The sequence below is a fragment of the Vipera ursinii genome, assembly GCF_947247035.1.
Source record: "Vipera ursinii genome assembly, chromosome: Z".
NCBI lineage: Eukaryota > Metazoa > Chordata > Lepidosauria > Squamata > Viperidae > Vipera > Vipera ursinii.
This window is the reverse complement of record NC_139517.1, coordinates 78209188-78225528: the sequence shown is the minus strand read 5'-3', so window position 1 is coordinate 78225528 and position 16341 is coordinate 78209188. Positions and strand designations below refer to the sequence as shown.

General features: G+C 41.3%; 1 protein-coding gene across 1 annotated transcript in view; it reads left to right on the top strand.

Annotated features, from left to right (window-relative positions):
• The window catches only part of LOC310650183 (collagen alpha-4(VI) chain-like), a gene marked incomplete at its 5' end in the record, with an annotated part of 80076 nt that overhangs the window by 24523 nt on the left and 39212 nt on the right, over window positions 1–16341 (top strand). The window contains 6 exons of the mRNA XM_083379014.1: window positions 3529–3691; window positions 7192–7697; window positions 9860–10005; window positions 10109–10201; window positions 14510–14563; window positions 15356–15427. Coding sequence (XP_083235140.1) covers window positions 3529–3691; window positions 7192–7697; window positions 9860–10005; window positions 10109–10201; window positions 14510–14563; window positions 15356–15427 — 1034 coding nt within the window. The remainder of the gene's footprint in view (window positions 1–3528; window positions 3692–7191; window positions 7698–9859; window positions 10006–10108; window positions 10202–14509; window positions 14564–15355; window positions 15428–16341) is intronic.

Here is a 16341-nt window from a genome sequence, read left to right as displayed (position 1 = left end):
ATAGATTTCAAGGAAAAAGGTGTTTTAATGTTTTGGAGTCTGCCTTGCTTATCCCTTTTTTTCCTTTACTTATAATAAAATTTTAAAGTATTGTCTATTGTAAACTATTGTAGTTTCCAGGATGAAGACAGAACTTCCTAGAGTAACTTTATTAGAGGTTGCCAAACAGCATTTTAAAACCCTGTGTCTCTTTGAAATATTAGTTAGAGAAATATAATTCTGTAGCAATGCAAATAACCAAATGCACTCTGTCTTAGAAGCTAATTTTTTAGCCAAAAAATTGATGAGGTACAGTCCTTTGATGCATGATCACTCCAATGCTTAACAATAAATACAGGGCAATCAATGCTGGATATGATATTCCAAAACATCGGTGAAAAAAATATCTAGGTACTTTAAGACATGTTGAAATCTTATGTGTGCTGAAGACTCAGAACAAAAAGAGGTGGAAAATCAATCAGCTATTTTTGCAAAGTATTTAAGAAAAAATTCTGTTTCTGAATAACTGTAATGAAAGAACAGATTCCAACTGTCTTGATTTATCTGTAAAAAATGATATCCTCTAAAAAGAATTCATTTCAAAACACATTGGATACAAAATTGTTATATTTTATCAGCTGTCTTGAAGGGTTTTTTTTTTTAAATTTTAGCCAAATGTGCTCAACATGTGTTAAAGAGACAGCTGATTCCAGCAACTTCCTTGCTTCTCAGAAAACTAAGATCACTCCTACAAATAGGTCTGAAAACATTTCAGGGCTGAAAAAGCACCCATGACTTATCTGCATTCATGACTTTATTGTATGGAAGTATTCATCCTTAGGATAGTGACTGAATATATTCAAGTTGCTAAAATTCAAGTACAGCTGGAGGAGAGAATAAGTTCTCTGGAACCATTTTGCCTGTTAGAGAATTAAATTTAAGAGGATTCTATATAAATTATAAACCTAATTACATCAATATTATTAATAAACATAAAACTCCACATCAAAATAACTTGGGGACTTCCGGTGGCTCCGCGGCGCCGGAGACAGCCTTCCCGGGCTGCCCGCGGCTCAGCTGTGTGATTTTTCGCCCGAAACAGCGCCGATCAGCTGTTCGGGCGAATTTGAAGCCCCCTCCTCGGGAGAAGAGGAGGGGGTGAGCCCCCAGGTAGGGGTCGAGTTCTCCGGGGCCGCCTGAGCTTGGAGCTTGGGCGGCTGAAGGATTGAACTCCCCCGTAGCCTGGGCTGCTCCCAGCTGGCTAGCGTCTCTGCTCCGGACTTCATGGAGCAGAGCCAGGCGTCTGCGACCATCCCTGCTTGAAGGAGAGACTATGAAAGGAAAAGAGCAGGCAGAGCAGTACAAGAGGGAAAGATGAAGAGATGAAGAGGATTATTTTATTTTACTCTCGAGCTTGATGGACTTTGCTTAAAACTTAAAGTGAAAGTGCGTCACAATTGTAAGTAAAAGATGGCGGCTAAACCTCCCCCTAGAACTTTTCGGAGTGCTGGAAATTCTCCGGTGCAACAACAATCATTACTGCAGGCGTTGCATTCTCCCGATGTATTGACATTGAAGGATCTTGAAAAACATACCCAGTTAATTTTGGAGTCAATGGGTGTTAAATTTGTACAGATGGAGGAGAAATTGGAGAAATTGGAGCAGAGAATGGAAGAAAGGATGGAACAGAAATTCAGAGAGATGAAGGTAGACATTTTGTCCTCAGTGCATAAAGTAGCTAAATGTGTGGAGGTGCTGGATGACAAAGTGGAAGATCTGACTCAAAAGAATGCTATATTAGAAGCAAAAGTATTGGAAATTGAAGATTTAAAAGACAAAATGGATAGCGAACTGAGTCTGGCTCAATTTTACCGGATGCAGTTTGCTGTTAGAATTAGAGGCCTAAAAGAGAATATTAAGGAAGATTTAAAGCAGCTGGTTTCTGAGGCTTTTGAGGTGGTATTGAACCATCCAGCATCTGAAATAAAACAAGGCATGGACAAAGTGTTTCGTGTGAACTCGTGGATTGCTAAACAGAGAAAGTTGCCTAGAGATGTGGTGGTTTATTTTGTAAAAAGGGAAATTATAGATGAAGTTATACAAGCTGCCTATGATACTAAAGTTGTGATTGCTGGTCAAGAAGTTTTGGTTCTAAAAGAAATTCCTCCAAAGATTTTAAAGAGAAGGAAGGACTTTATATTTCTTGTGCAAGAGCTCAAGCAAAGAGATATAAGGTTCAGATGGGAGATCCCAGCTGGGTTGAGCTTCATGTATGAAGGCAAAAGGTACTGTTTGGGTACTGTGAAGCAAGCGCATGATTTTTACAACAATGTCTTAAAAGCAACCCCATCAACACTTTTGGAAGCTGCAGAGGGATCTGGAGAAGGAGAACATCAAGAGGATGAAGATGGACAGATAGACGAGAATGGTACAGGAGGAGATCAAGCTGTAACTCTTTTGGATGATCCTAGAGAACAGAGGGTGACGCGTGCTGCCTTAAAACGCTCAAAAAAGATAAAAAAATAAGACCAGTAGAAATCTATGGAACTTCCACAACATACTTACAGTCAAGTGGTAGTTGTGTTTTTAAGAGTTTTGGGATGATATGTATGGTAACAGAATCTTCAATTTGGAATTAATGGACAATTTACTACAGAGGAAGAGGAAGAAAGTTTTGTGGGTTAATGTGGGTTAATTTGTGTAAGAACTATCTATTATAGCCTATTTTGGCTAGAGAGGTTAATAGGGATAGGTGCTTGTGATGTGTAAATGAGAATTTGTTTAGGAAATAGTGAATTGTGGAAGAACATAGATGGGAATGACGCTAGTTTTCTTTTATTTTAGTTCTTTATACATATTTAGTATTATTAAGGATTGGTTTACTCTATATAAGCTAGAGAGTGATGGATTTTAGAGTTTATAATTGTTAGTATATGATTGTTTATGATTGCTTTTTAGATATATACCTTGTATTTTGCTCTGGGAAGTCGGGGGGGGAGGGGGGGAGGAGGGGAAGTAGGGGGGGGAGGCAGGGGAGGGAGGAGGGAGAGGGGGAGGGGGGGAGATAGGGGGGAGGTAGGGAGGGGAGGAGGGAGGGGGAAGGGGGGTTTTTTAAAGGAAAACTGTATTTTAAAACTTTTCAATAAAAAAAAATAACTTGGAGCTGCTAGGTCTTAGATTCTGCTATGTATTGGAGTTACAGTGTATAGAAAGCAGATTGACAGAGACCACCAGGTGGCACTGTAACACGACTGCCGCAGGCTGGGTTTAGTTTTGGCGGGAAAGTCCTGTTTGAATTGATTGGCTGGCAGCACACCTGGCCAGGTATAAAAAGGGCACAGGTAACCCTATTCCCCTGTTGAATCTACCTCTCAATAAAGAGCTGAACTACCTGCCTAGCGTTGACTGTTTCCTGAACCCACAACATTGCACTGGCGATGAAGGTGGGATCCTGCTTCAAAGAGAGCTGAAATCACGAAGGGACAGTATCGTTCGCTGGGTGGAAAGAGGCATCTTTTCACCTCTCTCCCTTCTACATCAACCGGCTAGCCACCACGCTAGAGGTCTACACGAAGCAGGACTGGCAGGATCAGATGCAGCATGGCACAGATCGGCCAGATCCAGCCTTTCGACCCCAGGTGCCCCGAGCGTTGGAAGTCACACCTGAGCCAGGTCGAATTTTACCTACAGGTAAATCGGATCATGGAGGACGGTATGAAGGTCACGGCTCTAATGTGCACAAGTGGCCCCGCTGTTCACGATCTGGCCGTCGGCTTGTGCACACTGACAGCCATTGGAGCTGTTACATACAATGACCTCGTGGAAAAGCTGAACAGACACTTCAACCAGAAAATGTCTGAGCTGACCTGGCGATTCCATTTTGAAAAAAGGGATCAACGGCCAGGTGAATCAGCGGCAGATTTCATAGCGGGCATGCGACAGGCCGCCCGCTTCTGCAAATTCACGAATCTAGACAAGAGGCTTCATGACCGGATCATCTTTGGCCTCCGCAACAAATGGTTGTGGCAGAAGTTTTGTGCCAGGCCGAACCTGACCTTCCAGGGGGTCCAGGACAAGGTCTTAGCCAGAGACATGGACGACGGAGTGGACCCAAGCGAACCCTGACCCAGCAGCATAGGAGAGGGCATGCACCACAGGAATGCTGCGTACAGCAGGAGCAGGCTCACGGAAGAGTCCACCGACATCGACGCAGTTCACCGGAACCAAGTTCCACAACAACGGTCAGGGTGCAACAACAGTAAGGGAACCCAGAAGAGGCCAACAACACCAATGACGCAACACAAGTGCTCCAGCTGTGGAGGCGGTGCGGCCCAGCCCAAGTGTGCAGGCTGTGGGGGAAATCACGCCAGAGCAGCCTGCAAATTCTGCACGGCCAAGTGTCGGGCCTGCGGAAAAACAGGCCACATCGCTGCAGTCTGCTGGAATTGCTCCAGAGATGGCCTGCATGAGATCCAGTCTGAGGACGAGGCATTATCAGGTACTGGGCACCTCCAACACTCTGTCATAGACTATTTTAAAATTTGTAACACCGGGGTTCACCGGTTACTCATCCCCAAAATTAAATTGGACATCTGTCTGCAGGGAATTCCCTGCCAGGTGGAACTGGACTCTGGTTCAGTGGTCTCAGTGATTTCATATGAGACTTTTAAACACGTGTGCGACTGCAGCTGAAGGTGGGTCAAATTGAGGCCCTCCGATATCAAATTGACCGATTTTCAACACACCCCAGTTAAAATCAAGGGGGAGGCCACATTGTCTGTGGGGTTCAGGGGGTTCCATGGGCATTTGGATGTCCTCGTGGTTGAAGGCCGGAGGACTAGTGGGGTTGGATTGGTTCAAGGCCCTGGGCATCAATATCTCAGATATTCACAAAACCCAGGCCAACAGCATCGAAGCCGTCTGCAAAATGTTTGCAGACGTGTTCGATGACCGTTAGGAAAATACACGGGGCCACCCATTTTGTTTAAATTAGACCCTAATGTTAGGCCCGTTAGATGAAAGCCCTGGAGAGTTCCCTTCGCTCTCAAGCCAAAGATTGAGAGCAAACTGGATAAATTAGTGGAACAAGGAGTATTAGAGCCTGTAGAGGGGGGAGAGTGGGAAACCCCAATAGTTACTCCCCTCAAATCAAATGGGGAGGTTAGAATTTGTGCAGATTTTAAGTGCACGATTAATCAAGCACTTAATCCGCATGCTTACCCGGTTCCAACCATCAGCCACGTTCTTGCTGCACTCCAAGGCGGCACCATTTTTGCTAAGCTCGATTTGGTGCAGGCATATCAGCAGCTCCCAGTTACCTGGGAGACAGCAGATGCGCAAACTATTGTAACTCACAGAGGGGCTTTTATAGGGTCAACCGATTGCAGTTCGGTGTGACTGTGGCTCCAGGAATTTTCCAGGAAATAATGGAGAGAACTCTGAAGGGAATCCCAGGAGTGTGTCCATACTTTGATGATGTCCTCATCTCTGGAGACACGGAAGAGATATTAGCTGACAGATTGCAGGCAGTGTTAGGAAGATTTCGTGCTGCAGGACTTAAATTTAAAAAGGACAAATGCAGCATAGGCGTTAAGGCCACAGAATTCCTGGGATTCAGGATTGATGCCAAGGGCATCCACCCTGCAGAGTCCAAGATAAGGGCCATCAAGATGGCCCCCACCCCGAAGAATAAAAGCTACAGGCGTTCCTGGGACTACTGAATTTCTATCATTCATTTCTCCCAAACAAAGCAGCAATTGCTGAGCCACTTCACAGACTGCTGGACAAGCAGGCAGTGTGGAGCTAGAGCCAGAGTCAGGACAGGAGTTTCAGGAATTTAAAAAAATTACTGTCAAGTGAGTCCACTGTGACTCACTTTATAGAATCCAAACCCATTTGCATCGCGTGTGATGCATCCCCATATGGAGTGGGTGCAGTCCTGAGTCACTTGGAAGGGGACGGGACCCAAAGATCCATCGCCTATTACTCCAGGACACTGTCAGGGGTGGAAAAGAATTATGCTGAAATAGATAAGGAGGCACTGGCAATAGTGGCGGGAGTAAAAAAGTTTCACAATTATTTGTATGGCCGGGAATTCACCATATTCACCGACCATAAGCCACTGCTGGGATTGTTCACAACGGACAGGCAAACTGCTCAGCTTTTATTCCCAAGGATGCTCAGGTGGTCCATTTTCCTATTGGCCTATAACTGTAAACTGGTATACAGGCCAGGGAGGGATATGGGCCATGCAGATGGATTAAGTAGGCTGCCACTAACTCAAATGGAGCCGGACCCTGCACCGGCAGCTCAAATACTGGCCATCCAGGACCTGCCAGAATGCCCGCTAAATGCTAAGGATATTGCTGCAGGAACTACTGCAGACAAAATCCTGAGCAGAGTGCAAACATGGGTAGAAACCGGGTAGCAAGGGAAAAGCCCAGGCCCAGAATTCCAGGTGTATTTCACACACAGGAATGAACTATCCATGCACAGGGGTTGTTTATTGTGGGGTAGCAGGGTAGTCATTCCGAAGAAGCTAAGGGACAGGGTCATACAATCACTACATGAAGGACACCTGGGAATGGTAAGGATGAAGGCCCTAGCGAGGAGCTACCTCTGGTGGCTGGCTTTAGACAAGGCCATTGAGGAGCAGGTGAATGGGTGCTATGCCTGCCAAAGGTCCAGACCAGAGATGCCCCATGCGCCTGTTCACAAGTGGGAGGCCACACACACACCATGGTCCCACATCCATATTGATTACGCGGGGCCATTCCAGGGCCAGTTATTCTTAGTGGTAGTAGATAGCCATTCCAAATGGCTGGAGGTGGTCCCAGTAACTAGCATGACCACACCAAGGACAATCCAGGTGCTCAGGGGACTTTTCGCCACACATGGCCTCCCAGATGTCTTGGTATCGGATAATGGCGCTCAATTCACATCCACTGAATTCCAGGTTTTTATGAGGAGCTACACAATTAAAAACGTCAAGTCAGCGCCCTTCCACCTGGCCACCAACGGATTGGCAGAACGCATGGTGCGCACAACAAAGGATGCATTGAAATGCATCATCAGCGGTGACTAGCACAAAAGTTTAGCCCAATTCCTACTAAACCAACACACCACACCGTGCACGGCTACTGGGAAGAGCCCAGCGGAACTTTGTTGGGGCAGAAGGCTTATCACTAAGCTGGACAGACTTCACCCTGACAGAGTAGCTATGGAAAAGGAACAAACCAACCCCCTGAGAGAACTTCACACTGGTGACCGGGTTTGGGCCAGGAATTATGAGTCTGGACATGTATGGATTCCAGGGGTGGTGGTTGATTGGACGGGACCCTTGTCATACATTATTGGGGTGGAAGGGGGTCGACAGATCCAGAGACACATCGATCAGGTCAGGAGACGAGCTCCTGAAAGATCACCGCCCGCAATCAACAAGGGAAACAGCCTTCAGGACCCACAAGCCTGTGGGACCACCAAACTGACGCAGAGGAGGACCCAGACCTGCTGTCAGAAAAGCCTGTTCAACCCAGCCAACAACTGGCCCAAGGTGGTCACAATGAACCGGTTACAAGATCAGACACTGGGGCACTGGCCCAAGGTAGTCACAATGAACCAATTACAAGATCAGACAGTGGGACAGGTTCACTGGGAGGGGACGAAGCAAGGCTACCAACTAACTCGGCTGCTCAGGACAGGGCCAGACCACATTGACAGTCAGTTAGGACCCATAGGCCTCTGGCCTATCTCAAAGACTATGTGTGACCATAGGGAAACGGATGTGTCTGTCAATTAAACAATGTATATAGTTATGCATGTATAAAAAAGAAATGTTCATGCTTAAGGGGGAAGGGGTGCTATGTATTGGGGTTACAGCGTATAGAACGCAGATCAACAGAGACCACTAGGTGGCACTGTAATGCGACTGCTGCAGGCTGGGTTTAGTTTCAGTGGGAAAGTCCAGTTTGAATTGATTGGCTGGCAGCACACCTGGCCAGGTATAAAAAGGGCACAGGTAACCCTATTCCCCTGTTGAATCTACCTCCCAATAAAGAGCTGAACTATCTGCCTAGCGTTGACTGTTTCCTGCACCCACAACATTGCAGATTCTAATTCCCAAAATCTTTCTCCACTGGTTGTTCCAATTCATTTTGATAGACAAAGAATTCAAGATCGCCTAGAACAGGGGCGTCAAACTCAATTTCATTGAGGGGCACATCAGCATTGCGGTTGCCCTCAGGGGGCCGGGTGGGTATGGTCAGGGTGGGTGTGGCCTACTGGCTGGGCGTGGCTAGAGTGTGTATGGCCTACTGGGTGGGCGTGGCCAGCTCTATATCATTTGCATCAAGGGTGCCTTTGGGGGCCTGGGCAGGAGTGGGACAGATCTGAGGGTCTCTGGCAGAAGGAGGGTCTCTGGGCCAGGGCCAAGGCAGTGGGGGCCATTCCCTCACTGTTTCCAGGATGGCTTCGCGGGCCGCATGAAACTACTTCGAGGGCCGGATCTGGCCCCCGGGCCTTGTGTTTGACATGTCTGGCCTAGAAGGTTTTGTTATCCTAGAGAATTAGTGAACTCATTTGTTTTTACCTCTTTAAGATGAAAGCACATGGCTTGCTTTCATTATTGGAATCAGTTTATTCTGAAAAAATTGGGGTGTACCCTCTCCCTTGCAGTCCTCCTCCCCATTATATCTTCAGAATATGGACTCCTATTATTCATGCAAGGGGGAATCAACCTTTGAGAGAAACCAAACATGGATGTGAATATGCCAAGTACTTCTTACATGGAAAGAAAGCAAAAAAACAGAAACAAAAAACAACTATATAAAATCCTTCAAGAGGGAATTGGATTTCTTCTTCTTCTGGGGAATAATGAATGTTACCTATATTTCATTCTGACTATGAGTCATCCAAATATTACGATCCAAAAATCATTTTTTTTCCTACAAAAATTGTAACAATATAGCTTTGTATCCCTAATCTGAACATGCAGCTAAATGAAATTATTGTACCTCAGTAACCAGGGACGTGGTGGCTCAGTGGGTTAGGATGCTGAGCTTGTCAATCAGAAGGTCGGCAGTTTGGCGGGTCGGATCCCGAGTGCCGCGTAACAGAGTGAGCACCTGTTACTCGTCCCAGCTTCTGCCAACCTAGCAGTTCGAAAGCACGTAAAAATGCAAGTAGAAAAATAGGGACCACTACGGTGGGAAGGTAACAGCGTTCCGTGTGCCTCTGGCATCTAGTCATGCCGGCCACATGACCATGGAGACGTCCTCGAACAAGCGCTGGCTCTTCGGCTTTGAAACGGAGATGAGCACCGGCCCCTAGAGTCGGGGGAACCTTTACCTTTACCTTTAACCAGGGAAATGTGTGTGTGTGTGTGTGTGTGTGTGTGTGTGTTATTGTTTTTAATGTTTGTATATTGGGTTTTTACTTTTTGTAAGCCACCCAAAGTCATTGAGGTGGCCATATAAATTCTCATAAACAATCTAGGATTCACACATGAACAGCTCTTGGTTTTACAGTAGAGGAACAGCAGTGATTTATTTTGTACAATAACTTGTTCCTGATCTAAGTAGAACCTGCTTTTTACCAGCTTACCTAAAAGGGGGAAGAAAAGGAAAACTGTTTATGAACATGCTGTTTGTCCTTATTTTGCTTTAGTTTGCTTATTATTTACATACAAATACATTCATTTCATAATATAACAGTCTTTATTTGAGCCTTTAAGCATTCAGGAAATTTTGTTTTGATAGTTTTATGAATAACACTGATATCTCCTTGTCTTCTCCCCAGACTTGGAAAAAAAAAGGTAAATCCAGTTTATATAGCCACATGTCTAATTTAGAAAATCAAACAGCAACCTTCCTTTGTTTTTCAGGACTAAATGCACTCTGGATTGTTGGATTAAAACATTTTCCAGAATATCATATGTTGCAAGAACTTGAGTTTGGTAGAGGATTTAGTTATCGGGAGCCTTTATATTTTGGAAACCCTGAATTACCAAGCATGTTGAGAAGAACCATTGTAAGTTTCTTCACAACAAAATGAAAAATAAAAGGAGAACAAGGTCAGGTTTTAATTTAATAAAATTTTGTACAATGACTGATTTGCATTTATTGTTTTGAAGGACACTATTATAGAGCGAGAATGCTGTAAAGTTTGTTGCAAATGTTTTGGGGAAGATGGAGTTCAAGGGATTGCTGGATATCCTGGAAATAAGGTAAGATTTGAATAGTTAAGGAAATTATTTGCAAATTATGCTGATTAATGCTTACATAGTACAAGATGGAGTGATAATGTGCTTTTAAATTTGAAATCATCATTTGGATACTGTTAATTTATTGCTTGATATAGATAGTCCTTGCTTAATGATAATTTGTTTAGCAGTTGTTCCAAATTACTTCAGTGCTAACATAGTGACTTACTACTAGTCTCCACACTTAGAACCATATGGCAACCATCATAGATTTATGAGAGTCATAGCATCCTGCAATCATGCTATCCTCTTTGCAATTTTCCCAACTAGTTTCCAACAGGCAAATTCATTACTTCTAACAAGCAAAGTCAAATGGGAAGCCAGCAGGAGATCACAAGTTGGGATCACATGATATCTCACTTAATGACCACGAATGATTTGCTTAACAACTGCAGCAAAAATTATAAAATTGTGTGTGATGTTTCATGTAATGATTGTACCAGGTAATGATAAATTTTCTGATCCCTCATATGGTTGTAAATTGAGGACTATCGGTATCAGAAAGAGATCATATACTGCACTGTTTTTAGCCCCCCCCTTCTGCTAATAAAGAACGAAAGAGAAACTAGGATTGCATGATCTATAGCAGGGGTAGGGAACAATGGCCCCTTTCTGAATTGTGGACTTCAATTCCCAGAATTCCTGAGCCAGCATGGGCCAATCTTTCCCCACTCTATATAATAAAGGAAAGAATCGGTCAAGTAAAGGAAGGAATCGGTCTGTGTTTATATGTTTGGCTTTCTGCACTAGCATCTAAAAGACACATATAATGAAAATTCCACAGATGATCTTCTATCCATGCTCTACTAGACTCAGATTTTCTTCACAGCATTCTTTGTAGCCATATTGCTTAGGAGTTCTGGAAATAATAGTTCAACAGATATTAAGGGCAATCTGACTGGAGAAGCTCATCTTACCATACTCTTAATGCTTCAAATGGCAAGCACATTTTGTTATTTGACAGGGCAAAACAAAGTACCTGTATTTGCTTTAATAGAGCCTCACTAATTAGGACAATGGGGGGGGGAAGCATATACAGCTTAAGAATTGAACATAGGAATTACTTTGAGTTCCACATCATATGATTCCAAAATTTCTTGACTGCCCAAGCATTTTTTATGCCTGCCATATAATTTAGGATGCACAAACCAGTGTCTTTTTTGCTCTTATGTAAGGGTCAGAAATCCTTGCTGAATTAATGATGTTAACTAAACTTTTATAGATAGCTTTAGATCTATCTTCTATCTTGTTATTTCCATAAAATTGTTTCTATCTAACTACAGAGCAACATATACATTGTACCCAACCAATCTTCAATGTGGAGGTTGACAAATGGCAATTTGCTGAAGTTCACAACAAAGGAAAAAAACTCTTGAATCACTAGGTGGCAGCTAAGAGTTAGTATTCTATATCACTTTGCTGCCATCTAGTGGTTTTTGAATATTTTCAGTCATATATAGTACGTAATACTGGAGATGGCTTCTGGATTAATTGGCTGATCCTACCTTCCCCTTAAGTTTCCTGCTCCCCCTGCCCATCTTTTTAATTTATTTTGTTATACTTTTACTGTTTTATTGTTTCGTTGCTTTCCTATTATTAGGTTTACATTTTGCTTTATCATTTCTTTCTGTTTCACTGTTGTAACCTGCCCAAAGTAGCCTCAAGCTAGATGGGTGGTAAATAAATTTAACAAATAAATAAATAAATAATAAAACCTTATTTTCTGCATAAATAAATAAATAAATAAAACAACCGCAGAGAGAACAGGAAAACTCACTGAGACTTTTACAGGCCAGTCCTATTTTTTAAAAATTTAAAGAACCAATAACTCTCTTTCTCATTAGCCAATATTTAACCATCATGAGGAGGGGCAAACTGCCATTTGGTATCATTTCTATTGTAAATGACATTGCACATATTAATTGGTGAGATCTGGGCAACAGAATATTGTCCTGAAATGTAGCCTCCAGATAGGGATCTTACCCTGCCCTGGATAGCATGAAAATGCTTGGAGAAAACTGCTTTTGCTGTTAGCTGGGAATGACTTGAATTAAACTAAGTTTGTAACCTATTCAATGTTTTCGCTTTCTTAGAAAAAGAATTATGCGAAAGCCTTAATTGGCCAAAGTCACGATGAGGACGATGTTTATAGGTCTACTTAGTGATTAATCATGTCATAAAAGATTATAACTTGAAATGTAAGAAAAGTTAATCATAAGGATAATGAATTAACAAATGAAGCAGCTGAAAGAAATACAAATACATTATGTGTCTATGAAATCAATAGAGAAAGGTAAAGGGGTAATAGATATGATTGAAGATGGTATATCGAGATGGAATTGCTGAATATATGCTGGAAATGGTAGGGTCAGTTGTGAAGGAAAGCTAAAGGCATACAATATGACAATAGCTAGAGTGAATAGCAAATCTGGATGAATCAGGTATGAGTTTTGGAAAACATTATGCATCATTCTGAATCAATGAGATCTGGGGGAAGAAATATTCTGAGAGAGTATAAGGTCAGAGATTGTAAATGAGACAAATATTTAGTCCACTCAGAGGCCTAAGGTTGAATGAAAATGGGGACTACTTTATATGCTTAGGAAAGGGTCTGTATGTTTCAAATGTCTCACTTAGTTGGCCATGTCATGTGGGGGAATTCACTGGAGAAAGCAATTACAATTGTCTGTAAGTGGGAAAATGAAACCAGCCTGCCAAAAGACACCATCAGCTGGACACTATCAAAGCTGACAACAGCCAGAGCATAGAACAATTCAAAGATGTAGTACAAGACTGGAAGATGTGGAGAGACCTGGCCCATAGGATCACCAAGAGTTGGACATGATTGAATGGATGACATCATCATCATCATCATCATCATCATCATCATCATCATCATGATTCAAATGGAAGAATTTAATACAACTAATTTAATATTTTACATTGAAAGAATGAGAGAATTAGTGAAGGGTTATAATTATGAGGAATATTGGATGTAGGAGAAACAAATGTGGATATTGTCAAGAGTAGATCTTTGGGTGAAATGAACACAGAAAAAATAGAAAGACAAGAAAAGAATTATATAACATTGAAGATGAAAGTGTAGATCAAGTCATTAGTGACTGTAGCAAAATCACTTAAACAGAATAAAAACAATGTCATGACAGGGTTGCAAAAATGTTCGTTGCAATTAATGTAGAAAATTAGTTTTTGCTATATGCAAGAACCACTATGTGTCCTGCCCCCCCCCAAAAGTTGCAAAACAAAATGAAAATTCAAACAGGCATTGAAAATATACCATACATTAGCAATATAGTATATTATATTACTTATAAAAATGATCCCCTTGGTTCGCTGATGTGATGATACCAGGAGACAATTCAATTGATTAAAAAAAACCTGAAGAAAATAACAGAATATTGTGATTTACAAATTAAGATTGAAAGATGGTGCAAGAAAAAGTAGATTGCCATATTGGGTATAATTAGAGGTCAAATGATTCACAAAATATTTTGCACTTTTAATTTTTTTTATTTCTCTTTGCATTATTTTGTAAAAGATTGTCCTATTGAGACAATAGACATGTTATGATGTCTTCTTGAATCCTTAGCTAGGAACTGAATAATTGAGCCAGCCCACAATTGATTTGGATGTATTTAGATATTTGGATGGATAAAATAAATAAAATTAAAAATATCTTTTAATGGTGTCTCTTCAACACTTAATTTGTATATGAACACTATGCTGTGTAACAGTTTGTTTGCTTTTGGCATAACATATTGTTCAAAATGGTCCGATGTGCTTTGAATCCTGACTGTTCTTTAGTCTCACCTTTAGAAAATATTTGGATTGAACTGTGGAGTCCCTAATGGTCTCTTATTTTCTGGCAGACATTTCATTACTCAACTGGTAACATTATTGGTGCTATCTAGTTGTTTAGTGAAAGGGAATGAGGTCTGTTCTTTGTTTATATAAAGTGGTTCTACTTCCTTCTAGCTCTGATGATGTTATCTAGTTGGATAATGAAATGTCTGCAAGAAAACACTATCACTTTTCTTTAGTCGTGTTGAGCTTGGTCAATAGTCTTTAATTAAGGAATTATTATACATTTCAAAATAAGAACATGCAATCTGGGTATAATAATTTACTGTTAGGAAAGTATTCTGTTGTTTGAGGAACGTATTTGCTGAAGTGCAGAAGAAAGAGCTCTGCTATCAATAAGATGCAACACTATACTGAATTAAGTTTGACTTTGTCCTTGTTATCTTTCAGGGAAAGACAGGCTTTATGGGCTATTCAGGCCATCCTGGTGAAGAAGGAGGAATTGTAAGTAACACACCAAGAATACATTATTCAAAGAATACGTTGTGGTCACTTAAGATAAGACCACCTGGAATTATCCCTAGCAATCTACATTAACTCTTATTTTTGTAACATTCTAAGAAAGAGAGAGAGAGAGAGAGAGACAGAGATGGGGGGGGAGGGAGGGAGGGAGAGAGAGGCGCAGAGGCACACAGACAGACAAATACTTCTGTGACAGGCATTTATAAGATGGAATGTGTCAGTCATATGGAAGAGGGTTTAAAGAATACAGCAGATCTTATTCAATGCTTCAGTTGTAGATTATTTATGATCACTGATCAAATAAAGCTTATTATAAGGAGAAAATAATATAAAACATAGGTGATGGAGAAGAAGATGAAATGCTAGCAATCTGTACATCTGAACTATACCTTTGAAAAAGATTGCTTCATTTCTTCCTTCATCAGGATGTGTGTTCATTCAGGTGTCTGTATGTGCTTCTTAACAAACCTGTGCAGTAAGCTCAAATTTGAACAAGTTCACAATCTAAATATGTCTATAGTATTAAAAATAGTTTTTGGTAATATTTGTCTATCTCATTAGTTAATCTTACATTATTTAGTTATTATTGTTAGGTCTGATTCAGCAAAGGCTGCATTTCACAGCATGTAGTCAGGAGACAACTCAGCAATTTTCAGAAATTCTAATTAGAGATATTAACCATATATCCTTCAAAGAGAAGGCAAATGTATCTAAGGCATTGGGCATATTCAAAGGACAGGTTTTCCAATTTTTCACTTTTTTATTTTGCTTTAGGGAAATCGTGGTCTGATGGGTTCTGATGGAACGCAAGGAGAAGTTGGATGCTCTGGGGCTAGAGGTCCCAAGGCAAGTCTTGAAACCATTTCCCAAAGGGATCACCTTAGGTGTTCTTGTGACATTACACTTCATATTATTTCATTTCTTACCATCTTGGTGTGGTTCCAGTGTGTGCTCATTTCATTTTGAAAAATGATTTCATAGTTCTCTTCCACTTCAAGAAATGAGAATGCATGGGTGTCTGTAAGTTATCCTTCAAAAAAATCCAAATGGTGGCTACAGTGATGTGTTTGATACTCTGCTTATGTGATGTACATAAAAAAAGACAAGTGTAAGTTGAATTGCATTGTTGTGGCTGCCTTTGAAACAATTTGACCACACTCTGAGTTCTCCCATGTTATAAGGTGTGCATTTTTATCCAGTAAATTATATTTTGTATTTACCAAAAGGAAGGTGTCCCTGAGAAGATGAGAAAAATAATCTCCTCTCAAAAAAGAAAGATTGAACACCAGCAGTAGCATCAATAACAAACAGAATATAACAAGATACGAAGTTTGCACATGGCTCAACTGCTCTAATTTGCCAGCTAGAGTTGCTGGCTCCTGTTAAAATAAGAGTTGAAGGGTGTGTGTTTTTTTTCCACCCAACAAATGTGCTTGGTATATAATATACTTGTTCATAGGGCTTTGAACACAATAAATGGGGGAGGGAAAAGCACTTTTGCACATAAGAACTTCAGATTAAAAGTCAGTAGGAATCTTATGGGTGGTAAGAAATGCATTGTTTTCTATGCTTCTCTGAACAATAAAAAATGAGAAAGAAGCTGCCGAGTTCCTAATGTGAGGTGAACAATTGCTGGGAATGAGCATTTGAACTATCACTATACTGTAAGGCAGTATAGAAAAAAAAAATCTACTAATCCCCACTACCTGAATGCTAATTTGCATTTCTGATTGTCTAGTATTTATAGTTCAGAAAAATAC